The 26,990-nt window shown below is 42.3% G+C and overlaps 1 protein-coding gene across 2 annotated transcripts; it reads right to left on the reverse strand.

Annotated features, from left to right (window-relative positions):
• Nucleotides 1–580: 580 nt before the first annotated feature.
• On the reverse strand, nucleotides 581–5,664 carry Znf281 (zinc finger protein 281). Of its 2 annotated transcripts, none has more exons than XM_027417473.2 (2): nucleotides 5,531–5,664; nucleotides 581–5,311 (listed from the first exon to the last, which is right to left on the reverse strand). In XM_027417473.2, exon 2 carries the CDS (start codon nucleotides 5,295–5,297, stop codon nucleotides 2,640–2,642), a length of 2,658 nt encoding a protein of 885 aa, XP_027273274.1. In that variant the 5' UTR covers nucleotides 5,298–5,311; nucleotides 5,531–5,664; the 3' UTR covers nucleotides 581–2,639. The 2 variants fall into 2 exon arrangements, with proteins under 2 accessions (XP_027273274.1, XP_027273273.1); XM_027417472.2 differs by having other exon boundaries at nucleotides 581–5,315; nucleotides 5,531–5,652.
• Nucleotides 5,665–26,990: the final 21,326 nt, after the last annotated feature.

Raw genomic sequence — 26,990 nt, forward strand, 5'->3', positions numbered from 1 at the left:
CACCTGCCTCTGCCTCTCCAGCGCTGGGACTAAGGGTATGGTCACCAAGTTCTGCTTCTTTTATCATTTAAAGTTAGTATTTATTTACTTCAAATACCTTTTCTGTATCTTCTATATTATAGCTTTACCTTTTCCCTCTAACACCTATGCTCTCAATTTCTTAACATGTTAGCTACAATTTAGCTTTTTTCTTACTAAAAATGCTCAAGACCATTAATCCATCATCTGTAATTTTATTATTACTCTTTGAGGCAAAAGGATATATAACACCTTGAGCCAAAATATTGCGATGTAACTTTTAAATAAAGCCTCAAATAAATAATCTCCCTAGAATATTTAGGATGGTTAACCTAGTTTCAATAGTGTAATTTACATATTAGATTTCTATTCTTTATATTATTGTGCACCTCAAACAAAATATTCAATGCATTTTCATATAAACCTAAAAAGACAAAATACATTAAAAATACAATAAAAATGCAAGCTCCTAAATTACATTTATACCATCAATGTGAACAGTTTATGAAATGTAATCCACAGAAAACTGAAAATATGACTAAGTGATATCTCCTTTCTTCAATTTTGTGATTAACAGGACTTTTATTGGTAGTAAACTAGAGCAAACAATCAGAATAATACATATGTAGTATTCAGTACACACAATAAAAGTTAAAGAAATTCAAAACCTGTATAAAACAAGAGAGAGAAGTCATACAGCTTAAGAGATACAGGGGTAAAGGTCCTCTCCATCCTTTGATCACACTTGTCTCTGTACCCAATAGAACTTACTGCACTTAATAAGACATACAGACATTTTAGTACTGAGTGTATTAAAAGAATTAAACACATTTTCTAAGAATCTTTCAATGACAAGTTGGTACCCTTTAGCTAACTAAAGCTAAAGGAAGATGGGAAAAGGGAATTTAACTAGTATTTTGTAACCATTTTTAATAATTTCTTATTTCCAAAACACTGCTTTTATAACAGAAGTGTTTTACACTTGCACAATATTAATTACTTTATTATACATGGAAGCCTGTGGTAGGCTGATTACACAATAAGACTGCAAACAACCAGTGGTACTTTTCTGACGTCAGAAGAGTTCATAAGACTGAAACATCACCAAAAGTACATAAAAAACTCATCAGCATAAACATCAAAGTACATTAAAAAATATAATCAGGAAAAAATACAATTGCTAAAAAGTGGTTTAGAGCTGAGCCACTGCCTATCAGTAGCTTCAAATGGCAATTAGCGTTCATAGCAAGTTTTGATGACTTTACAAGATCCCTGTACAATACTGACTCATACACCCCTTCAAAATGTACATTAAAGGCTGCAATTTCACAAAGAGCTCTGATGTCATTAGTAAATATACACTCTTATCTGTTACACAAGCTATGCTACCAGGTGGAATTACAACCCTTTAATATCTATAGCTTGTACATGGAAATCTGTATTGGGCTTGTTAAAAAAAAAAAAAAAAAAAGATGAAGTCAGGGATGTTTACCCTATTGTTTAGTATTTAGATGCCATAAGACATATAAAATGCATAATCAATCATCTACTAGATGATAAATCACTCTAAAATTGAAACCATCACGACAGGGAGAAGGAACAAGAAGGCCTAGAACTTGAAGAGGAAGTTAAGAACAAGTACCAAAAAACCAGAAGTGAAGGTGGTACGTAATAGCATAAGTGAGAGAATGTTTTTAGGCCATGTATAATGAATAATGCATACCCCAAATTTCAATGTATTACGCGAATCCAACTTTCTAATACTGAAACCAACCAACCACTTGGGTTTTAACACTGTACTAGACTAACAGAATCACTTAATGGAATTACAGCCCTGTTAGAGCTGGAGAAAGAGGGCGCTTTCTTCTCCTCTTTCTTTTATTAAAGCTATCATTCCAGGCTTTGATCAAAGATCCAAGAATATTTGTTCTACCAAGCTGGAATGAATGTGGGTTTGGAAGTTTGGAGTACATTTAAAAGCTGCAACAAAATATAGGTAGCCAACAATCTCAGAATTTTGGATCAGCCCAGACAGAGATAGCATTTGAAATGTTTTCGATCCCTTACTTAAATGATAAAATGTATATTCTATCAGCCCAGAAAGAGCAATCTGAAATGTTTAAGATCCCTTAACTTAAACAATGAAATGTATATCATACTATTTGTAAATTGGATATTCCATTACGGTGATAACGTACAGAATTCCCATGCGTTATTACACTTTCCTGAGAGTAAAGCAATTAGAATAACCTTAATCCTAGCAACAAAGTTTTTTTTTTTCCTTTTTCCTTTTCTTTTTTTTTTTTCCTGTAGTTTTTGTTTTTTTGTTTTTTTTGCATTTAAAACTTTTGGGCTATTCCCTGACAATCTATACATGTAAATTTGATTGCTAAACATTGTCACTTTGAATGTCAAACTATTTTTAATCTATTGATTTTGATTAAAAATCATAATACAAACAGCTAAAATCACACTAACAAAATAAACTAAATATGAAAAGTTGCATTGAAAGGGCATTACATTATTCTTAATAGGATCGTGTAGAAACATTCCAATGGCAGTGTTCTCAAAATAAAAGAAAATTACATTAGAAGACTCCCAGCCTGGTCACTCTTGAGACCTTACCTGTAACTCTGGCTGGTGGGTGTCTTTACTCTTGTACTACATGGCTCACTTACATCAGACATCATATTTGTATACCCTGAGAAATCTGACACTGAAGTCCTTACTCTATGGTCCACTTCTCCATTAGAGTTAGTGATAAAGGTCATTGGCACCCTGCTGCCCGACTTAAACTGAGAACCGAATGCTTGTGCAAAGTTCTCAATCTGGTACGTTGTTCTAGGCTCTATGTCTTTCTGAGGATCGATCTGGCTAGCTAACTCCTGAGATGGAATCTGAAAGCTTGTTGAGGACTCTAAATTTTTCTGTTGTTCCTTCTGGCTAGTCAATTTCTGAGATGTGGACTGGAAGGCTGACGATGTCTCTAAGTTCTTCTGAGAATCTATCAGATCATCCAGCTCCTGGGAAGGTGTCAACTGCTGATGTGTAGCATCCAAAGCAGATAAATAAAGACCTGGTTGAGATCCAAACAACATCCCAAAAGGAGGCTTTGGCAATGAAGATGGCAACACTGAGGTAACAGATTGGCCAAAACCACACTCCAAAGGAGATGTAGTGTATATCTGTTTTTCTGGAAACAAAGTGTGGTTGTGGAGAGGTGAAGACAAACTGACAAACTGGAAACCGTGTCCAAGAGTAAAACCTGCGTTAGTGGATTTTTCAAAAGCCTGTTGGAGGTATTTGGAGTATTCTTGTAACATGCTTGTTTTATCATTTGAAGGTGTTTGGGTGCCTGGGCTCAAATTTTCTTCTTGAACCAATTCTGAGTGTTCTGAGGCGTGTAAATCCACTCGTGGTTCTGTCAAATTGAAAGGATCCTCCTTCTGCGTTTCTGATTTGCTGGAGTACTGATCCAAAATACTTTGTAAGACCTCGTCAGGAATTCCAGACTTGTCGTGACAAGACTTAATTTCAGCATTTAGAGTTGAGGAGTCAATAAGTGACAATGGCGCCTCATTGTCCAAAACACTGACACCTGCAGACTGAATGACTGACTGTTGGGAGACCATGTGTCCTACATTTATAGAAAAGGCACTGTTGCTGCTGGCAGTTGGTAAGTATCTTCTCTTCTTTGAAAACTGCATGGCATCGTCATAATTACTACTTATCTGACCTTGTTTGCCACTTGTACTTTGGAGAAGACCAATGGTCTCCACACTATTATTTGATACTATGCCAAGTGAGCCACTTGGTTTACCAGACAAGGACTTCTGCCCAACTACATCTGGTAATGGTGACACAAAATTAAGGTAGCTTTTATCTGTATTCTTTCTGCTGCCCTTCTTAAAGATCAATTTTGGCACCCTTTTCTGTAGTTCATCTATTCCAGTGCCAATTATGCCTCCACTGGTAGACACAGTAGGCATTTCAACTGAGTAACTCTGCATGTTTATATTGTTTGACATTTGTGATTCATTTGTTTTGCCAGTCTTGTGTTCCTTATTTTCAATAGCTATGCTTTTTGACTTCGATTTTCTCCTTGAAGAACTTGTATTTCCCTGAGACAACACAGCCAGATTACCCATATTATTATGGTTTGATGACCCAGGTTCTGCACTAGCGGCTCCTTTTGCTATGGCTTCACCACATGTGCGCCTGTGCTTCAACAATCTGTCAGTCCTGGAAAAATACTGTTGGCAAGTGTCACACTTATATGGCTTTTCTCCACTATGTGTCCTCTTGTGTCTCTCCATATGGTACTTCTGAATAAACTTCATGCTGCACTGATCACATCCAAAGGGTTTCTCTCGACTGTGAATTTTCTCGTGTCTCTGCAGCAGGTACTTCTGAATGAAACCCATACTACACTGGCTGCACTGGAAAGGTCTTTCTCCTGTGTGAATGAGGACATGTCTCCGCAGGTGATAGGAGCTCCGGAAAGCAGCACTACAGTGATCACAGATATGAGGTTTCTGACTTGGGGAGAGGACGGCACCTTCTCCATCTCCAACCAAAGGTTTGGAAGATGCACTTGGCTTCCTCTTGGCTTTGATTCCCTGAGATTCTGGCTTTGGCCTCTTTGCCTTTTTGACGTTAGTGTCCTGCTTTGGCTCCTCGTTGCCATGGTCATCAGTCCTGCTACCGCTGCTCAGTAATACATCACGGTGGTGCTGGGCTGGTTGCTGCTGGACATGCTGGTGGAGAATACTGAGGTCTTGGATGACGCCGTGGCTCCCCGCTTCCCCGCCTCCTAGGCCTGGTGATCTCTCTTCGGCCCCGGCGAACAGCCCCCCATAGTGGTGGTGGTGATGGTGGTGGTGGGACTGCTGCTCCTCGGGATCCGCAGGTTTCTCCTGTTTGATGCTCACCAAGGACTGCAAGAATCCCCAGGAGGTCCTCTGCGAAGGGAAGGCCGCGGCTGACGCCGCCGGCTCCTTCTTGAAAGTCATGTCCGGGGCTGGCGGAGGGGGGGGCTCTGCGGCCGGGGCTGCGGAGGTAGAGGAGGATAACACGCACTGCGGGGGAGGGGCGGTCGTCCCCGCCGGCCGGGTGAAGCTGGTGACCGGGGGGAGCCGGTGGTTGAACATAACCATACCCTGGGGAAAGGTGTGCTCCATCTCGGCTCTCCTGGCGCCGCCGGAGCTGCCGCCGGAGCCGCTACCACCGCTACTGCCGGGACCGCCGCCGCCGCTGAGGAACCCGCTGCCGATTTTCATACCCCGGAGGAGGCCTGGCTGCGGAGAGGAGGGAGAGGAGGGAAGAGGGGGAACGGCGGTAGGGCCGGGCCCCGGGCCGGGACCACACCAGCAGCGTTTGGGACCCGCCGCGCCGCCGCCCCCGCACCGCGCCGGCGCCCGTCCGCAGCCCCGCCGCCTCCGGCCCTGCGCGCTCGGCCCCGAGGCCTCCCTGGCCGCCCCCGCGCCCGCCCCGGCCCGCCGGCCACACTTACGGGTTCCGCCGCCGCCGCAGCCGCCGTCGCCTCCAGTTAATAAAAATAACGCCGTCCTCTCCACAATGGAATTAAAAGCCTCCCCGCTTCTGCGCAGCCGCGGCGCGGTGTCTGCCGGGAACTCCTCGACCGGACCAGAGGAGAGCGCTGCGGGCTCAGTGCGCCTGCGCCGCAGTTTCCGCCTGGCCCGCCTGTCAATCAAGGGGGCGGTTGGGCGGAGCTGCTGGGGGCTGGGCAGGAGGGGCGGGGACTTAGAGCCCGGCTGCGGAGGGGCTTCCGCAGCGAGGGGACGTGATTGGTGGCTGCGTCGAGCAGCAGAGAGTGGCTGAGGGTTTCTGGGGAAAAGACGCTCGGGAGGTGGAACCCGAGGGGCGGGAAGTCGGGGGACGCCGGGAGAGCGTGTGGCAGCGTGGCGTGGGAGCCGCAGAGAAAGGGGTTGGGGAGGGTGGAGAACCCGAGGACTGAACTTTGGCGTTTTCTATGCTTTAGGGCTTGCGATCTAGGCATGGAGTCAAAATCAAACCTAGACATGGACTCCTTGAGGCACCTGTGATTCTGTCTGAAAGCATTAAACTCGTCATAGCATTATTACAGAACCTGTTCCTCGTTAGTCCTTCCTTTCAGCCGGGGACAGTAGTAATAACGCGTGCCTTTGCATTTACTGGAGGAGTCTTTGAGACCGCCATAGAGGTACCGTTGGAAAAAATTGTCTCACTGCCAACCTACCTCAAGGCTACAGCAAAGGGAAACCACGTGTAATCCCAGGTGCAGCCGTCCTGTAAAACACGCCCACACATACTTCATCATCAGATGGTATTTAAATGCCACATACTTTCCAGTCGTCTGAGTTTGCTTGTCACGTTGGTTGCTCTCTAGCCTCCTTTGTAAAATATTTGCTATCGTTATTTTCTATGCTAGGATACATACCCCATCCTCCTCACCCTTTCAATAGGGAATGCCTAGAGACTCATGCAAAATTGCCCATTATTTAATTGGAGTAAAAATTTGAAATTAAAGTTCTACCAACAAACTGGGTTTTGGTGGTGTATGCCTTTAATCCCAGCACTCGGGAGGAAGAGTCAGGAGCTCTGTGAGTTCGAGGCCAGCCTGGTCTACAGTGGGAGTTCCAGGACAGCGAAACCCTGTCTTCAAAAACAAAAATAACAAAAAAGTTCTTCAAACAAAACCAAGTAAGTAATGTATAAATAATGTACCTAATAAGTATAAAAGGCACTCACTTTCACAGTGGGCATGAAAAATCTAAAGCAACAGCAACTTTCTTAGGAGTAATTTATACATCAATGACTTTTTTTTTTTTCCCCCAGAGGCAGGGTTTACTGGAATTCACTCTGTAGACCAGGCTGGCCTCGAGCTCACAAAGATCCACCTGCCTCTGTTTCCCGTGTGCTGGGATCAAAGGCGTGCACCACCACCGCCCAGCCGCCCTTCGCTGACATTTTTAATCAAATGACCTGCACAGTAGTTGTTTACATAGTGTGTTTTCTTAAATTGCATGTCCGTTTTCTCATAATGTTTTTCTAAATGGCTTCTAGTAATTAAATAACTTCCTGAGAAATTTCACAATTAAAACCATGAAGATTATTATTTAGGAATGAACACAGGCCTCTCTGAGTCTGCCTGGAAAAGTTAAAAACTGTGTTCTCTGAGTAGTTTGAGGAGGCATTGTACCTTTCTAATCCTATGCAACTACATTTAAGTATTTCCTAAAACTGTCAAGTATAGCTAAGTGTTAAACACTGAAAATTCAAAAACTTCAGGCAGTACTAAAATATTAGTCAATGCCAGTGAGAAATGAGGCTGTCCCTTTATTCTGGGTGTCAGTGTTTAATGGTAAGCTGGGATTCATATAAGCTAGTCCAAGCATGAAGGGCAGTAGGACACGCATATGAAAAGCCAACTTTGTCCCTCAGTTATCAAGATAAGAAACCTGTCATTTCTCTCATTCACTCTGTCAGCCTTGAGCTACTCCAAGCAGACTTACCTCTGTGTTGTACACCCCATATATCAGAAAGATGAAGAGAGCCTGTAAAATAAAATGGAGGGGGAAAGCTGTTAGCGCTAATCATTCCAGCAGTGGAAATACCTGAAATAAACTTTCCTGGGAACAGACAAAAGAAGACACACTTCATCAAGGTCGATTTATTTTCCCGTTTTTCACCATTAGAAGCTGTACCTTGAGCATTTATATGACAACACACTAGCACATCACTTACACTGGTTGTGCTATTCAATTCTTTAGTGATAGAAAATAAAAATAGCACCCAAATACATAGAATTGTAATTAGGAAAATCAATATTTTAGCTTCTGGGAGGTGATGAGAAAAATTAAACTCAGGATATCATCAAAGTAATATTAGAAATAGCACTAGACAGTAATATTTCTAAGTACTGCTTTAGGCTGAAGCAACTTCAGTATATTTGTTAGAAGCTTTGATGCTATAAAACTGGAAAATAATTGAAAGATTAAACACTAGGGGTCAGGGACATAGTTCAGTGGTACTGTGGTTGCCTGCTCTGGGTACGGTTATGGGCTTGAACCCCAGTACCAGGAAAAACAGCCAGCCTCCTTTGAACCTTCAAAACTAAAGAGATGAACTTAGATAATAGGGGGTTGCAGATGTAGCTCAGCAGCTAAGAGCACTTAATGCTCTTATAGAGGATCCTGGTTCAATTCCCAGGCGATCCCACAGGCATGCACATACATGGATGCAGGCAAAAATTCATACACATCAAGTAAAGAAGTCTTCAAAGATTTTGTTTGTTTGAGACAAGACCTCTCTGCGTAGACAAGGTTATCCTAGAACTCACAGAGATCCATCTGCCTTTTCCTCTCAAGTGTCTCCCAGGTGCTTGGGATTACAGGCATGGGCTGCAAAGATCAGATAGATAGATAGATAGATAGATAGATAGATAGATAGATAGATAGATATTTTTAAACTTTATTTTATGTGCACGATAGTTTTGCCTGCTTGTGTGCATGTGTACCATGTGCTTGCCTGGTGCCAAGGAGGTCAGAAGAGAGGGCATCAGATCACTGGAAGTGGAGTTACAGACCTGTGTGAACCAGTAAGTGCTGGGAATTGAACACAGATCCTCTGGAAGAGTAACTAGTACTCTTAACTGCTGAGCAATCTCTCCAGCTCCTAAAATTAAGACTAAAAGGGCTGGAGATGTTGCTCATGGAAGAGTGCTTACTTAGCAGGCATAAGGTCCTGGATTTGATTCTCTGGTCTGCCAAAAAAATGGGGGGAAAGCTTTTGTTTGTTTGTAACTCAGTCAGGGGATTTAAAATATCAGTTTGAGTTAAGATAAAACTTTACATTATTAGATTTCATGCTACAGTCTAATTAGATTCTATATGGGCTTACTAGTCTTTAGCTTAGAAATGTTTAATTTAAAAGTACAAATTAGCTGGACCTGGTGGTACAGGCCTGAAATCCAGCTACCCTGAAGGCTGAGTCAGAAGAATAAAAAATTCAACTCTAATTTGTTAATTTAAGTAAATCCTGCTTCAGAATTAAAAAAAAAATTACAGAAAGGACTAGGGATACAGGGTGGTGGTAGAACCCCTTTGTAGCATGGATGAAGGCCTAGATTTAATCCTCAGCACCAGTCAAAACAGGAAAAATTGTTAAAATGCATATTAAACCTCACTCTTGTAGAGTATGCTGGCTTCGAACTCACAGAGATCCGCCTGCCTCCGCCTTCTGAGTGCTGGGATTAAAAGCGTGTGCCACCACCAGTGGTCTAAACATCACTCTTGAACCTCTCAGGCCAGGAGGTGTGATGTACGCCTTTAATCTCAGCAATCACAGCACTGGAGACACAGAGGCAAGCAGATCTCTGTGAGTTCAAAGTTAGGCTACATAGTGAGTCCAAGGCCTATCAGCACCATGCAGTGAAACTGTCTCAAAACAAACAAACCCTAACATCTTTTTTTTATGGGGGGTGTTCGAGACAGGGTTTCTCTGTGGCTTTGGAGGCTATCCTGGAACTCGCTCTTGTAGACCAGGCTGGTCTTGAATTCACAGAGATCCGCCAGACTCTGCCATCCGAGTGCAGGAATGAAAGGCGTGCGCCACTGCAGCCACCACCACCTGGCAAATCCTAACATCTTAACATATGAAAGTTAATAAAACTGATCTGCCAGGCCAGCAAGATGGTTCAGCAGGTAAAGGTGCTAGCTAGCAATCCTTCTTCCAATAATTCCTTTTCAAATCTCTCTCTCTCTCTCTCTCTCTCTCTCTCTCTCTCTCTCTCTCACACACACACACACACACACACACACACACACACACACACACACACACACACGTTTACTGTATGTGCCACAGTGGCATGTGTATCCCATGGCAGCATGTGGCAGTTGTAGCCAGTTCTCCCTTGTACCATGTGAGTTTCATGAGTCAGACTTAGGTCATCAGGCTGAAGACACTGAGTCAGGTTGCCACTAGGCCCAGGTCACCCAAATTTTATTTAAAAAGTAGGAATATTTTTCTTTGTGCAATAAATTAATTCCTCAATCAAATTCCCTGGATGTTACATAATCCATGTGATGGCGTCTATATCAGAAACACAACTGTTTGCATGAAATCTTACAGTTTGAAAATCAAAGAACTCTTCTGTGACCATTCATATAATTTGTATGTAATTTTGTAAGGTCAGTTTTCTCTAAAAGAAGGGTTAGGAGAAATCCTGTTTTCCCTCTCGTTCTGGTAAACTGGACAGAATATGCGCGTGACCCCAGAGTTCTTCAATGTGCCTCTGTCTCTGTTACCTATTTTAAATCATAATGTATTTAATCCTCTCCTTTTTGAAAACAGGATCTAGGCTCAGCTTTCCCTTTTTCTTTTTGTTTATTCCTCCATTTGCCAGACTTTACATATGCCAAGCAGACCCCAGCGGTGGCTTCCACATGCCATGCAAAAGTCTGAAGTTGCAACTTCCACAGACCACCAGTCTGAAGCTCACCCTAGAGGTTCTGCGACTCTCTTAAGACATCTCCCTGATGATGCCATAGTGGTGGAAAAGTAAAACATTAAAAATAGTACTCATAGACAGGCAGTGGTGGCACATACCTGTAATGCCAGCACTTGAGAGGCAGAGGCAGGTGGATCTCTGAGTTTGAGTTCAGCCTGGTCTACAGAATGAGTTCCAGGACAGCCAAGGCTACACAGAGAAACCTGGTCTCGAAAAACAAAAAACAAACAAACAAAACAATAGTACTCATTTATCTGTAGGCCCTGTACAGGGTGGAATATTCCTCACAGCATTAGCAGCTACTGGAGTTCTGATCATTGTATTGACATCTAACTTTGCAGATTCCATAACCCCCACCCAGTGTTGCAAATACATCTCTTCTCCGTGGATAGAATCAAACAGAAACATTTCGGACACTAGCATCTGGAGTCAGAATGATTAGTTGCAGTTACATTCAGCAGAGAAAAATACTTTTAGGAACAGCTGGAGGGAACCAACTGCCAGTCTTTAAGTGGCACTGAGATTTCTGGAACTCCCTTACCAACTTTTTGTCTTACTACACAGTGCCACATTTCCAGAATGAAAGTGCTTCCCGACGGGAAATCCACAGGCATGTCCTTCCAGTGTCTAGATATGCCAAGACATAAATAACTTATAGAAATGCATTAACCTATAGATAGGCCAGTTTCCTCAGCATTTTAGTGACAGAAATTGATTGACAGGAAGCACCCAAAGTGTAGCCAGATTCCTGCGGGCAGGTGTGTGCTTTGTGGATAAGAGCCAGGACTAGGAAAAGAACACCGGAGTCACATCTGATACTGTACAGGCACTAAATATAGCGATGTAAGGGAAAGGGTAAAAACACACTATCTCTTTCTCACTTATCTATGACACGTTGTAAAGCGAGGCAGCATTGTACCTGTTTCCACAGTTGCAGAAGTCCACTGAGCCACAGGTGTGACAGTCAGTGGCTGACTTGAGTCTGTTTTCATTTCATTTTTTCTTGATTACTCTGTGCTTCTGGGGTCCATTTCATGACTATTACAAAGCCAGTGTCTTTGAATACGTTCTTTCTTGGAGATGCAAATACACGGTGGTGGCATTGTGTATGCAGTATGTACTCAGGAAAGAGTAACAGGGTGGTGGCATTGTGTATGCAGAGTGTACTCAGGAAAGAGTAACAGAAATAATGCTAATGTAAGGACAGCATTCTCATTGCTCTTTGATTTACATAATTCCACTTGTTCCTCACTTTGACACTAAAAAGTAGGCGGCAGGAGCATTGCTAACTTTATTTTTTGTAAGGAGGCGGCTTTGAGGCTTGCTCCAGGTGTCACAACACTGACAGGTTGGCAGAGCCATTACCTCCTTATATAATGCTCTTTCTGTGCCTTAAATAGACCCATCCAAGGTTCTAAGTCAACTTCGAAGTAAACACAATTGGCGAGACCCTTACAATTCAGTTTGTAGAGTCAGGGGTGTGGCTGAGTCAGTGCAGTGCTAGCTAAGCGAGGATGAAGCCCTGGATTTGGTCACCAGCACCTCATAAAACCAGATGTGATGGAACAGACTTGTAATTCCAGCACTCAGGAGATGGAGGCAAGAGGATCGGAAGCTATCCTTAGCAACACACCATCTTTGAAGACAGCCTTGGCTACATGAGACTCTGTCTCAAAATAAAGACTATAAAACATAAATAAATAAATATCAGGCTTACTAAAAGTATATTGTAGCTGCATGTGTTAGCTTATGCCTGTAATCTCACCATTCAGTGTAAGCAGGAGGTTCCCAAGTTTAGAATAGCCTTGGCTACATAAGAAAGTATAGGCCAGCAAGACCTTGTCTCTAAAATAATTTTTTTAATTGGAGAAAAGAAAAGCACATTGCAGATTTTTGTTTTGTTTCCATTGTGCTTGTTTCTGTTTTGTTTTAGAGCACTGGGAATCACACCAGGCCCTCAAACATGCTAGGCAAGTTCTGTCTGCAGCTTTAGTCCCACTCTTGGCCTGTTAAGATAGGCTCCAGGTAGCCCAGGCTAACCTGCAATTTGCAGTCTTACTGTCTCTTGCCTCTGCTTGCCAAATACTAGAATGACACCACCACCACACCCAGCTTGTTTTCTGTTTTTGGAGACACACTCTCCCAACTGCAGCTCAGCCTTAACTATAGCTGGCTTTGAACTCCCAGTTCTTCTGTTCCACATGCTTGGTCTTCAGAGATGGGTAGCTCAGAGGGTCAGGGGCTCAGTGTCCAGTAAGAGTGCTTCAAATTACCTGGCTTTCCTTCCAATCTAGCAAGCCAAACAGGAAACATGCTTTATAAAAATGGGCCAGGTTCTGTCTTCTGTTCTTTGCCTATGAATTCTCATTCAGTGATGTGTACCTTCTAGTTGCTAGGAAACACTTCCCATCAAAGACTGCTAGGTACCCACACAGTCAGATATTATCATCATTTTCTGAATTTCTTTTCTTTCTTTTGTTGTTGTTTGCTTGTGTGTGGTGTTTTCGAGACAAGGTCTTGCTCTGGAGCCCAGGCTGGTCTTATGATCCTTCTTCCTGCCTCAGTCTCTCAAGTACTAGGATTACGAGCATGTTCTACCACACCCAGCAGCATTTACTGAATTTCTTTGACTGTGCTGTATCTATCTCTTCATTCTTTTTCTCTTTTAAATAAATCATGCTTCAACCCACTTTGTATAAGTAGTTCCTGCTGGGGGCTACATCTCATGGGAATGAAAATAGTGCACAAGTCTGTAGATTTGAAGTTGTTCCTTGAAGCTCTGGGCACAGAGGCAGAACACTAGGGATGGCTGAATAAATTGTGCTACCTTCATCCCTAGGAACATTAGGCAGCTAGAACAATGGGTTAAAGCTGTGTTTATTAGCTAGACATTATTAAATGAAAAAAAATCAGAGGAAGGGACAAGAATGTTATGTGTTCTTATTTAGTTATTGTGTGTTGGGGGGGCATCAGGGTACATATGTGAGGTCGGAGGGCAACTTCTGGGAGTCTCTTCTCTCCTTCTGTGTGGGTTCCAGGGATTAAGCTCACTCAGGTCAAGCTAAGACATCTTGGGACCCTGTGTGCTCATCTTTATAAAACAAAAACACTTCCTTTTCTCACTCCAGATCTAAGGGAGTAAACAGGGGAAAGATACACCAGGATGCTCACCATAGCATCCTTCCTAGTTGGAAGTATGAGAAGGGAGGAGGTAAGCCAGAAACAAGCGTACCAGGAAAGTGGGGAAAACATACCACTGTTAACCATCTAAGGACAAGGGCATCTCATGTTTTGTATCTTGCTACTATAAATCCAAAAGACAGGTTCTGTACCTGGATAGGGATCTAAATATGTTGTTATCTCCCAGATCCCACAGGACATTGGTCCAAAGATACCCTCCCTGCTTAAGGAGCTCCCCAGCAGAATGCAATACCAGGACAGGGGACCTCACAACAGGGAGAGGCAAGTGACTCACTGGGGTGGGGCATAGAGTATGGGTATGGTGGACCAAGGAAGTGTTCACCTCTAGGGCAGAGTGGCTCAAGGTATTTTATCACACCAGGACTAGAGAGGTGGCTCAGCAGTTAAGAGCATTGGCTGCTCTTCCAAAAGGGATCATGGTTCAGTTCTCAGCACCTACATGGAGTCTCACAACCATCTGTAACTCCAGTTCCACGGGATCCAATACCCTCTCTGGGCTCTGAGAGCACCAGGCATGTATGTGGAAGACAGACACACATGCAGGCAAAACACCCATGCACATGAAAAAAATTTTTTTTTTGTTTGGTTGTTTTTCGAGACAGGGTTTCTCTGTGGTTTTGGAGGTGGTTCTGGAACTAACTTGTAGACCAGGGATCCACCTGCTTCTGCCTCCTGAGTGCTGGGACTAAAGGTGTGCGCCACCACTGCCCAGCTTAGAAAACCAACTTTTTAAAAAGGATTTCAGGAGTCAGGGAGATGTCTCAGTGGTTAAGAACACTGACTGTTCTTCCAGAGGACCCAGATTCAATCCCCAGCACCCACATGGCAGCTCACAATGTTTGTAACTTCAGTTCCAGAGGATCCAACACCCTCACACAGACATACATGCAGGCAAAAACACCAATGCACATGAAATAAAAATAAAAAAAATTTTAAAAGATTTTAGCATACTACATAAAATAGCACAATTGAAAATTCATGAATTGTTTATTTCTGGAATTTTTCATTAACATTTTTGGATCAGGGTCAACCATGAATAATTGAAACCAGGAAGTGAAACTATGTTTAAACAGGCACCACACATATAATAGGGCAGTTAAAAATAAAATCTGAAAGGAATCAGAGGCCTGGAGAAAGACACAAAATAGCTATCAGGAATTTTATCACCATATATGTATATCTATAAAATATACATATAATATATTGTAGTCATTGCACAAAATAGTAACCAAGACAAAGCCCCCCCCCCGTGTGTGTGTGTGTGTGTGTGTGTGTGTGTAGGCCACAGGTCAGAGTTAGGTGTCTATCTATCTACATCCCCCTTCCCACTTGTTATAAACGAAAGAACATGTTAAATCACTCTACGTTTCAAAATTAATGTGCTGTGAGAGAGAGAGAGAGAGAGAGAGAGAGAGAGAGAGAGAGATTATGTAGTGCCCAAGCTGGTCTCAAGCACATGTTCCTGCCTCAGCCTCCTGAGTGCTGGGATCACAGGCATTTATGGTTTTATGGAATGCTGCAGATCAAGGGTGATCCCCAGAGTTTTAAGGATGACAGGAAGCACTCTTCCAACTGATAGATAAAAAGTAACAGGGCTGAGGAGATGGCTCTGAAAGTAAGAGCATTGGCTCTGGAGCCAGGAAGACCTGAGTGTGAGTTCCTGCACCTACACAAAAGCTGGGCATCACTACATGTGCCTATAACGCAAGCATTAAGGCTTTGGGAACAGTGGAGATCTGCAAATCTTGAGAGTTTCATGGCCAGGCAACCTAACCAAAATGGCCAGCTTCCAGTTAGTGAGAAGCGCTATGTCAAGGCAAGGAGGTGGAGAGTGATAAAAGGAGACCCTCAAATCCTCTTCCAACCTCCATGTGTCTGTATGTACACCCACAAGATCGTGTGCATACAACACACACACACACACACACACACACACACACACACACACACACACACACACACACACACGAAATGCTTACAGGAGCTAGTCAGACAGTGGTCCACACATCAGTTTTTCCAGGTGAAAAGAGTGGGTTGTTCAAAGGAAGTCAAACCTAGTGAGTTTCTGCCTCCTCTCTGTTGAGCACGTGATATAACTGTTTCTGAAGTTAAAGAGGAGGCAGTGTGATGAAAGAGGCTCCTGGGGAAGAACATGACAGAAAGTCTACAGGAGCACGGTATGGAGGACAGCTAGTGCACCCGCCACCTGCCAGGAGCAGACCTGCCAGAACGTTTGGAAGAGAGAAGGGAAGGAGGTAAAACTGGAGAGGGGGAGGGAAGGTCAGGCTATGAAGGTCTTGCATGTCAGGTAAGAAGTTCAGCTATCCTTGTTTAAGAAGGGGGGAGAGGGTCATTAAAGAATTTTAACTGAGAAAGTGACGTGATAAAATATTAAAGATAAATATAAAGCACGCAGCAGTGTGGCAATGCACGCGCCTCACGTGCACTGTGGGAACCAACAGCAGACACTGAGCAGTGGAGGCAGACGGAGGTGGCCCAGGTTAGTTAGACACAAGGTGACTCGTTAGGGTGGTACAGCTATAAGAGAATCAGAACTAAGGACACGGTTGTGAGAGTTTGAGTGTTTAGGAGTGCACACAGGGCGTGCATGGGGAGCAGTTTGGACAGAGCCAAGGTGCAGGTAGTTCTGGGATTTCTGATTTCTGTGATGGGCTGGGTCGTGTTACTGTTTTCCTAGAGAATTAAATAGAAAAAGCATGCATATTTCCTGGAGGGTGTGCTGGCTAGTTTTTAATGTCAACTTGACACAAGCTAGAGTCATCTAAGAGGAGGGAGACTCAATTGAGAAAATGCTTGCATAAGACCGGGCTGTAGGCAAGGCTGTGGGATATTTTCTTGATTAATGATCGATGTGGGAGGGCCCAGTGCATTGTGGGTGCTTCCATCCCTGGGCTGGTGGTCCTAGTTGCTATAAGAAAGCAGGCTGAGCAAACCATGGGGAGGAAGCCAGTAGGCAGCACCCCTTAGTGGCCTCTGCATCAGCTCCAGGTTCCTGCCCGACTTTGGTGAACTGTGATGTGGGAGTGTAAGCGAAATAAACCCTTTCTCCCCAGAGTTTCTCTAGATCATGGTAACTCACCACAGTAATGGAAACATTAAGACAAAGCAAACAAGAAAATCCCATTGTGAGTGTGAATGTGATGTTGTGAGCTTTTGAGAGAATGTCTGGAAGGGATATGGATTTGAGAAACCCAAAAGTACAGGACGGTAAAGCCGGCAATCACCAAGTGTATAAAAGAAGACAATAGCTTTGGAGAGTTCTAGAAAGTATCAACCCTTCAGAGACAAGAAGGGGGGGGGAAAAGTGTGTTTTTTGCCAGACATGATGGTGCACACCTTTAATGCTAGCACTAAGAAGCAGAAGCAGGTGGATCTCTGAGTTTCTAGGCCAGTCTGATATGCCTGGTAAGTTCCAGGTCAGCCCGAGCTATGTAGTGAGACTGTGCCTCAAAAAAAAAAAAAAAAAGATAAATAGATAGAGATAGGTAGGTAGATAGATAGATAGATAGATAGATAAAAAGGTTGCTTGGTTTTGTGTGGAAACACTGACAGAGTTCACCAGAGGGAGACACCTGGAAGCAAAGAGAGGCTCAGGCCTTAGCCTCTGAAACCATACTGCCTAGGTTCCAGTACTAACTCTGGCATTTAGCCACACAAGCTTGAGAAAGTTAGTGAAATTTCATCATCCCTCCGTCTCATCATCCATAAAAGGTACACAATGACTGTACCTATTGCTCAGAGAGTTGGTGTGAGAATTAAGTAAATTGCATTTGTGAGGTGCTTAGGACTTTTTAGCCGTAGGGACAAGGTAATTGCTGCATGAATGACTGATAGACTGTCACAGTAAGATCAAAGACTAAAAGGACCTGAAAATGCCACTGGATTCTGGACTTAGCAATTCATTCTATTTATATTTGAGTAGCTACTATATGTCAAAGCACTAAAGATAGAGTTATGAACGCAACACTGACCTTGCCCTTGAAAGATCTAATGTTCTGGTGAGAAGCAGTGGTTAATATGGTGCAGCTCCAGGCACCTATGCCTCACATCTCACATGTAGGATGCAGGACTGTGTCACAGAAACTAATGTCCAGCGCAGAGGACTTACATCTCCGAGCTGGAAAGTGACAGCCCCAGGATCTGTCGGAGTTTGACTGGTGCCCTAGCCTCCACATCTTACCATTTCCGGGTTGCTGATGGTGACCTTGCTAACACAAGTGTTAGAATCCTGGTGGGGCAAAACTCAGAGAGCAGTACACTGAGTAATTGTATGTGCTCTATAGATCAAAACCTCTCCACAGAGGAGCAAACTAACAAAGCTATAGATTGGCGGTGGCCTTGGCTTGTCAGTGGCAGAGTAAGAAATGTTGATTTAGTTAAATCAAGTGTGGTCTTTGGTCAAGTTCTTCTCCAATACCTATTTCCCCAGTGACTTTGCAGTAAGTAGTGTGGCAGTCAGTTCAATATGAATCTCTCCAGTAAACGGTTTACATTTGACATTACTTATTGAAGCAAAGTAAATATAAGTTGACTATCTGACGTAAATATAATTGATTATCAGATGTATACATAGAAAACCCTCATTCTATAATAATAACAATAATAATAATAATACATCCACCCAGGCATTGGTGGTACATGACTTTAATGCCAGTACACGGGAGGCAGAGGCAGGCAGATCTCTGTGAGTTCGAGGCCAGCCTGGTCTACAGAGCAAGTTCCAGGACAGGCCCCACACATGGAAATCCTGTCTTGAAAAACGAACAAAAACCAGGATGAAGTTACTGAAGACCAATCAGAGAGACCATTTTGTAAGGCCACAATGTTTTGCTAGATGGAAGAAAGTGACACTAAAGTGTCCTTGTAGCCTTTCCTTGACTGGTCTCAGTGATCTGCATCTTGTTGTCTGTAGTCTCGTTTTAAACTTTTCTTACTGAGGATACAACTGAGGTTCTTTATGCATGCTAGAGAAGCCTTCTGCTGTTGGCCCAGCTGTTTTGTGTCTTGAAATAGTTATCACTATGTAGCCAAGGCTAGCCTCGAATTTAAGATACTTCTGGTTTTGGCTCCTGGCTCCTGGGTACAGAGTGAACTTGATCAGCTGTAGTGCATTTTTTTGTTTGCTTGTTTGTTAGTTTGTTTTTTCAAGACAGGTTTTCTTTGTGTAGATGTGGCTGTCCTGGAACTCGATCTGTAGACCAGGCTGGCCTAATAGTCACCAAGATCCACCTGTCTCTGCCTCCTAAATGCTGGAATTAAAAGCATACACCACCACCACCCAGCTGTTTTTTGTTTTGTTTTGTTTTTTTTAAGTTAAAGAGATTTGCTGGATATGATTTCGGGTATTATCACTTTATAGGTCTAAGCTACAAGGATTTCAAAATACAGTTTAAATATATAAACCATCGCCCCCTCATTTGCAAATAGCAGAGCACTACCTTTAACCAGGTGGAACAAATAGAAAGAGAGGAGACTTACCGAAGGGGTACTGGGCTAGCTATCGGAGTTGAATAAATAATTGCACAATAAATTCTAAGGATGGCCAAGAGGGGACAGAACAAATGGGCTCTGGTTGCTTCTCTTTTGTTCTCTGGAGGGAGATGTGCCCAGAGAAGCAGGCTCTGACGACCCCTATGAGATGAAATAGCTTTTCTCGGTCAGCTCTTGAGGAGCTGCCTGGCTCCAGTATGTTCACCTGGCAATCAGTAGCCGGATCTCTGCAGTCCAGGGAGTGAGCCTCTGTGAGGGGCTCTGACTTGTTTACTCGTCTATCAGTTAGCCAGTCTTGTGGTTAGAAAAACAGGGCCTTTTAAGATGGTTGCCTCTCTTTCGGCTGCCAGGGCAGGAAGGAGAGAGGACAGAAAGGTCCCCAGGGTTGGGCTCACTAGGTTCTATCCCCAGGACTCACGGATTAGAAGCCTCGAAATAAGTGCATTTTTTTTTATAAGAATTGAAGAAAGCAACACCAACATCAAGGAAACAGGAAGTTGAATGTTAAAGGATCCCTGGAAGCCTGGGACTCTGAATCTTACTAAAGGAGAAAAGAGGGCCACTGAGATGACTCAGTGATAATGAAGCTTGCCTCTCACCCCTGCCAATCTGGGTTCCATCCCCAGGACCAAGGACTCCTGCAAATTGACCTCTGACCTCTACACTCTCACCCCTCTCAATCAATAAATAAGCCTATTTTTTAAAAAAAGAAAAAACTCACTGATTAATGAGAGTTCTCATGCTAGAGATGCAACGATAACATGAGAATTGATAAGATGAAATTTGTTGTGTGGACAACATTCCTGAGGTCTTTCTATTTTCTGTGGAGTCCACAGGTAGTCAGTTACTCTGGAAACAGTTAAAACCACAGTAAAAGCTGCTGATGAAAGATGCCCAGAACGGCCACAGGGGAGCTGGAAAATAAAGGCAGGGAGCCATGGGAAGGAGATACTGGATGGCCCTGGAGTTTTCCAGAGGAGAAGCAAGAAATAGCCAGTGAGAGCATAAGTGCGAAGGCAAAAGAAGAAGGAGGAGGAGGAGGAGGAAAGAAAGAAAGAAAGAAAGAAAGAAAGAAAGAAAGAAAAGAAAACTTGCTCAAAAAAGAAATATAAGACCTAAAAAACTCTGAATATTTGAACACAGGGAGAAACATAATAGGGTATCTGTGATAATAACGTGGAGGTAGGGCTATGGGGGTCCAGATTCTGGGGAGAACAGGAGACCAATGTAGGAATGAACCATCTTGAGCACTGGCTTTCAGACAGGCAGACAACTGAAACAGACAGTTCAAGTCCCCATAATCTATGTTTATTTATTATTGTTGTTGATGATATTATCATCATTGTTGAGTCTTACGGAGCCCAATCTGGCCCCAAACTCCTGATCTACCCACCTCCACCTCCAGAGTGCTCCAATTACAGAAACATGAACCAGCAACTCACATTTTGGTTATAAAAGTGAGTGAGAATGTGGACAGAGCAGCCATTCCCCTCAGGTAGCTATCCAGTTTTCTATGTCACACAATTGTCATTCCCACGATGGTTGTTTCTCTAATCCTCTTGAGAATTTATTTTATTTTATTTTTGCATGTGTGTATGCGAGTTTTTGTCTAATACATGTCTGTGGACCACATGTGTGCAGTGCCAGTGAGGCGAAGAGTGACTATCATCGCCTGGAATTGGAATTACAGATGGTTATGAGCTACCATATGGGTGCTGGGAATTGAACGCAGGTCCTCTGGAAGAACAGTCAGTGTTCTTAACTACTGAGCAATCTCTCCATCCCCGATTTGTCCTTATTTCTGAATATTTATTAAAACTATCTCAAACTCTCTTCGTAAAAGATGATAGCAAATACATTGTTCAAAGAGAATATACTTATAGACCAGCACAGTACCTATGGCCAAGAATGACTTTGTCTTGACCTTATTTGTGTAATAACCCCTGTTTCTTTCAAAGTTTACAGATGTGAATTGCCTTCTTTTTTTTTTTTTTTTTTTTTTTTTTTTGAGACAGGACATCACTGTGTAGTCCTGGCTGTCCTGGATCTCAATCTGTAGACCAGGCTGGTCTCAAACTCACAGAGCTCCGCCTGCCTCTGCCTCCTGAGTGCTGGGATTAAAAGCGTGCACTATCACTGCCCAGCCAAGACATTTATGATTTATTGGAAATTCATCTACAGACTCCTGGGTCAGTTAAAGAATGAATCATACTGAGTAAAGGAAAAAGCTAAGGAAAATAGCAATATTGGTATGCTGTAACATTATGCAGACATTAAAAAATAATTTTCATGAAAAGTTTCAACCATGGGGGAAGCTACTAACATGCACAAGTGAAGGAAAGAGATTCCAAAAAGTGTTCTTTCAGCGATATAAAAGAAGATTCAGTTGGCCAGGTCTGATAGTCCACAACTGTAACCCCTGTACTTGAGAGGTGGAGGCAGGGGGATCAGGAGTCATCTGCTAATTCAGTAACCTTTAAACTGTAGGATTATGAGGATAATTTATCACAACCATCAAAAACAAAATATACATAGAAACTTTGGGCAGAATAGAATGCTTAAACACTGCTACTACACGGGAAAACCTTTCTTCTATATTTTTATTTGTAAATAAATATAATATATATGAATATGTATATGCCCTATAAACATACAAACCTAAAACATCTGGCTTACCCAGGATAGCTCCTCTGCTAATTACTATTTTATTTTTATGATTTGTTTTAATTATTTTTTATTTACATGCGTGTGTCTGTGCGAGTGAATACCCCACGTGTTCAATGGGGCCAGATTCTGGACAGAGCCGGAAGCCAGATGAGGGCATTGGATCCCCTGGAGCTGGAGTTACAGGTGGTCCTGAGTCACCCGGAGTGGCTGCTCTCAGAGCCAAACTCAGGTCATCTGCGAGAGCAGCAAGCATTCCTAACTGCTGAGCCACCTGTCCCAGCCCCACCCTCTGCTACTTATTGATGAAACAGGTCCACAACCCAGGCCTCCACTGGCAGTTAGAAGGGCGTTGCTCCACGAATTTAGCAGTCTTGACAAAGCAAATTAACACTGTAGCAGAAGCCCCCAAGCTGTTGTGGGACCAGATCTGTTAGCTACCCTTTACATATAGCAGTTCAGGAGCACAGCCCTTTTGTCACTAGCAACAGAACACAGTAGAGCGCCAAGTGGCTGTTGAGAATGGAAAAGACACTCATTGCCTGACCCTGCTGTGGAATCACATAAATTGTAGTAAACAAATATCCACTAATAACTATGGCCTATTGAAAAATGCAAGAACCAAAGAAATCGTATTTTATCCTTTGCCATAGTCAATTATGACTTGTGACACAGAGGGCTTTGGAGGGACAGAGTCCCCTGTTAACATGCTAAACTGGCCCAACATCCTCTCCTTCCTGTTTTACTCATCCAGCACAAGTGGCCTGGGCTATTTGACTTGGAATTCTGATCTTCAGACTGTTGCCATACCCGGTGTTAAATTTGCTGTTATGTACATTCACAAAACCCTTGAGATGCAGAATAGGAACACAGATTCATGAGATGAACTTAAAAGTTTTATGTGATCTACCCCCCTTTTAAAACTAAATTTTAGTTTTTGATTTATGTGTATGCATGTATGCCATCTGTGTGAGGGTGCTTGTGGATGCCAGAACCCCTCGAGCTGAAGTTAGAGGCAGTTGTGAGCCATCTTACGTGGGTAATAGGATCTCAACTTGGGTCCTCTGGAAAAGCAGCAAGCATTTTTAACTGCTGCACTATCTTAAGGACAGCCCCTAATCTGTCCTTAAAAGATAAAACTGACCAACTATAGTAGTTCATGCCTATAATCTTAATACTTGGGAGTAGGAAGACTGAGGCAAGAAGGTGGCATATTCTAAGTTCCTGGCTAGTCTAGGCTACAGAATATGACCCTTTTTTAAAAAGGGGGTGGAGAGGCTGACTGAATATATCTAAATATACTGTGTCTACTAATAATCTTTATTTATTTATTTATTTGCTTGTTTGCTCAATTATTTATCTGTTTACTTTGAGGCACAGTCCCACTATGTAGTCCTAGCTAGCCTAGAACTTACTACATAGATCAGGCTGGCCTGGAACTTTACCAGCTTCTGCAGGGATTAAAGGCACGGGCCACCATGCCTGGCTACAACAAATTTTTATGCTCAACCAAAAATCTCTGAAGATTCAGACAGTTTACAAAAGCAGTAGGCCCCTCTCTAGCTTGCAATCTGTTTTATTTCACTGTGAGCAGCAGAAGATAATGTAGACTTTTTTAGTGTAGTCTTCACCCCTCTACACCATAAATAGTAACTAAATTGTCTCAAATCCCAGGCTATTAGTCACTCCCTTCCAAAAGTTGTAGTATAATATTACTGCTTACAGCAGGCGAAAGAACATTCAGTTCCGAGGAATGAGAAAGGCTTTTGTTGGATTCTTCTTTGTTTTACTTTGTAGTTAAATTAAGTAACAGTTACTCTGAATGACTAAGTATCCATCTTTAGGTGTCGATGTAGGTTCTGCCACTGAGTGCCCAGTTCAGAAGCAGCCGATCCTATTGGCTTAGTAAGAGGCATCAAATGCACGGACAAAGTTATCAGTGGAACTTCTCATTTAAAAGGATATAAAATAACAGTTCCATCACCAGGCTATAATGAGCTACTTGAGAAAGCCTTTGAAACTAACACTGTTAGCTCTCTTCTGCAATACATTCCTCAGGTCAGGATCCTTCAGGCTGAAATACTTTCATCTGTTATTGTTCTGAGATATTGGGATTCTAGCTAGCTCTAAAATGTTCAGAAATACACTTGTGTGGCTGGGCATTGGTGGGCACGCCTTTAATCCCAGCACTTGGGAGGCAGAGGCAGGCAGATCACTGTGAGTTAGAGGTCAGCCTGATCTCCAGAGCGAGTGCCAGGATAGACTCCAAAGCTACACAGATAAACCCTGTCTTGAAAAAAAAAAAAAAAAAAAAAAAAAAAAGAAAAAAAGAAATACAATTGTGTGTACCCCTTCTTCCACAATAGGCACTTGACAGTCACTACAGGCTTGAGATATCCAACATCTATTGTAAGAGATAATCTCTAGGATACCTGTCAGCCATGCCTAGAACCATCTGAGGGATGACATTATTTACATTGACTTTTATTTTTACTCATTAAATTTTCAAAAGCACATGCTTTACAGAGCTAGATAGTTCTGCAAAATCAGTCTTGGAAAAAATAGTGGATTGGGCTGGAAATGTGCCTGCAACCCTAACATTGGAGAAGGAGACAGAAGGATCAGAAGAACAAGATCATTCCCTGATACATAGCAAGTTCTAAGCCTCCTGCTCTAGGGAAAAACAAAACAACAAAAATCACACACTGATCTCTATCTACTATTTCCCATGTCTCAAAGGAAACTGTTTTTCTTTTTCTTTTTCCATTGTAGCATGTCCATTGTTTTTCACTCTTTAAAAAAATTTTTAATCACACAAACACACACACACACACACACACACGTATGATAAACTTTGTATATTTGTTTCAAATATTAACAATATCAGCTATTATTTAATGAACAAAAACAGTATTTCAAATAAGACACAATTTTTTATTATAAGCAATTTGCTAAGGTAATTTTTTAAAAAAATCGAACCTACTACATTAAGTGATCATAGCTAGTATTTGAAAATGTGACTTAATACATATCTTTGTTAGCATAAAATTGTTATATCTATATATAGTAAATATATTTTATATTGTCAGGCTATGTGAAAAGAATTTAGTTCTAAGTTTTAGTTTGCAAAAAGAAATGATTTTTTAATTTTCAATTTAAAAATACTCCCAGAGACAGTGACCACCCTGTTTTCTCTTCAATGAAAACTTTCTCTAGAATACGCTAGAACACCCTAAGTTACAACCAGAATCAGTGACTGCCTTATCAAGAGTAAATGAGTCACTTACAAAGTTTATGCTTGGGCAAGCAGAATGTTCTTCTAATATTAACCCTACTAACAGAACCTTTTAAAATTTCTTTACATTTTTATTCCATACACTCAATCAACAAATAAAAGCAGTTAGTCATGTAAAACCTATAATAATTTACATGTAACATGGACTGAATTGACAAAGAAGGCCAAAGCCATTTTTTTTTTTCCAGACAGGATTTCTTTATACAGTTCTGGCTGTCCTGGCACTCACTCTGTAGATCAGGCTGGTCCCAAACTCACAGAGATCCGCCTGCCTCTGCCTCATGAGTGCTGGGAATAAAGGCATGCACCATCTCGGACTGAACACATTTTTTTTTTAAAGATTTATTTATTTATTATGTTTACAATATTCTGCCTCCATGGATGCCTGCATGGCAGAAGAGGGCACCACATCTCATTACAGATGGTTGTAAGCCACCATGTGGTCGCTGGGGATTGAACTCAGGACCTCTGGAAGAATAGTCAGTGTTCTTAACCTCTGAGCCATCTCTCCAGCCCCCACATTTTTTTTTTTATATGACTCAGTTTCACCAAACAGCTAAAGTTTAACAAAGTTAACAGAGAGCCTGAATAGGCCATTGTAACCTTAGGGATTTATAAACCTTAATCATCAAACATAGGTTGCATAGAATTAGTGCCTGGTTTCATCCTCATCTGTTATTTTTTCCTCTTAGGACAAAAATCATCATTCAAAACTCCATTCCAACCTATAATATTTGGTGGGCCTGCTGTTGCCTCCTTAATTTAGGGAAAATGAAATAAAACAAACCATCTTATACCACATGGTCACCTTAATCAAGATGGTGGTAAAATCACATGGCCTGGTTCCATTATGATGAGGTCACCAGCAAGATGGTGGCAAACCACACAGTGTTATTACTCCTAGGTGAGTCCATCTGGCATACACTCTTTTCCTAAACAAGAGTTTAATTCAAGATACATACATGATATATCATAGCAAATTAATATCATCTGAACACTCAATGAACTTATAAATCCTAAAATACTGAATGTTGTAGTTTCAGCAAAACCTTTAAAGACAGTAAACAAAACCAAGCAATGGGGTAAGTCAGAGTTAAGCATATTGCCATTTGGAACCTCTATGGGAAGTAGTTCACTTCTTAGTTAGTCTCAAGTGCAAAATGTCTGTTCCTCACCTATTCTGTTTTTTTCTCCTTCCTGTCACAGAGTAGGTGACCAGTCAGACCAGGACCAAGACTTACGAGAAAACATTTAAGCTAACATGCTTGTGTCTGAAGCAGGTGGACTAAATTCCAGCTCCAGAGCCAGTCTTTTCAGTAGCGCAGAACAGCTTGAGACAATTTTTTAAATATTATCCATACCAAAAAGACATCTGAATCCCTGTAAGCCTGAATCCAGTACTTCACACACATATTTGTAGCTACTTTGTGTGTATCTGCTTTTACCTCTTAGCTGCTAAAGATACAAGCAGGATTTTCCAGGTTTGGAGAGGCAGAAACACAAGCAGTTCAAAAACAGAAGTGCTATCTCATTTAGGAATAGATGCATTTGGAGACCCAGCAGAAATGGCAGCTGCCAAATCACGAAAAAGATCATGAGGGAGGGGCCTTGAACCATGCTATCACTGCGTTTTATGGAGTTACCTCATTCAATCTAGATATTAGAAATGGAAAGTTCCAGCTGGGCGGTGGTGGCGAATACCTTTAATCCCAACACTTGGGAGGTAGAGGCAGGTGAATCTCTTTGAGTTTGGGAACAACCTGGTTTACAGAGTGAATGCCAGGACAG

This window comes from Cricetulus griseus, chromosome 5 (assembly GCF_003668045.3).
Source record: "Cricetulus griseus strain 17A/GY chromosome 5, alternate assembly CriGri-PICRH-1.0, whole genome shotgun sequence".
Classification (NCBI taxonomy): domain Eukaryota; kingdom Metazoa; phylum Chordata; class Mammalia; order Rodentia; family Cricetidae; genus Cricetulus; species Cricetulus griseus.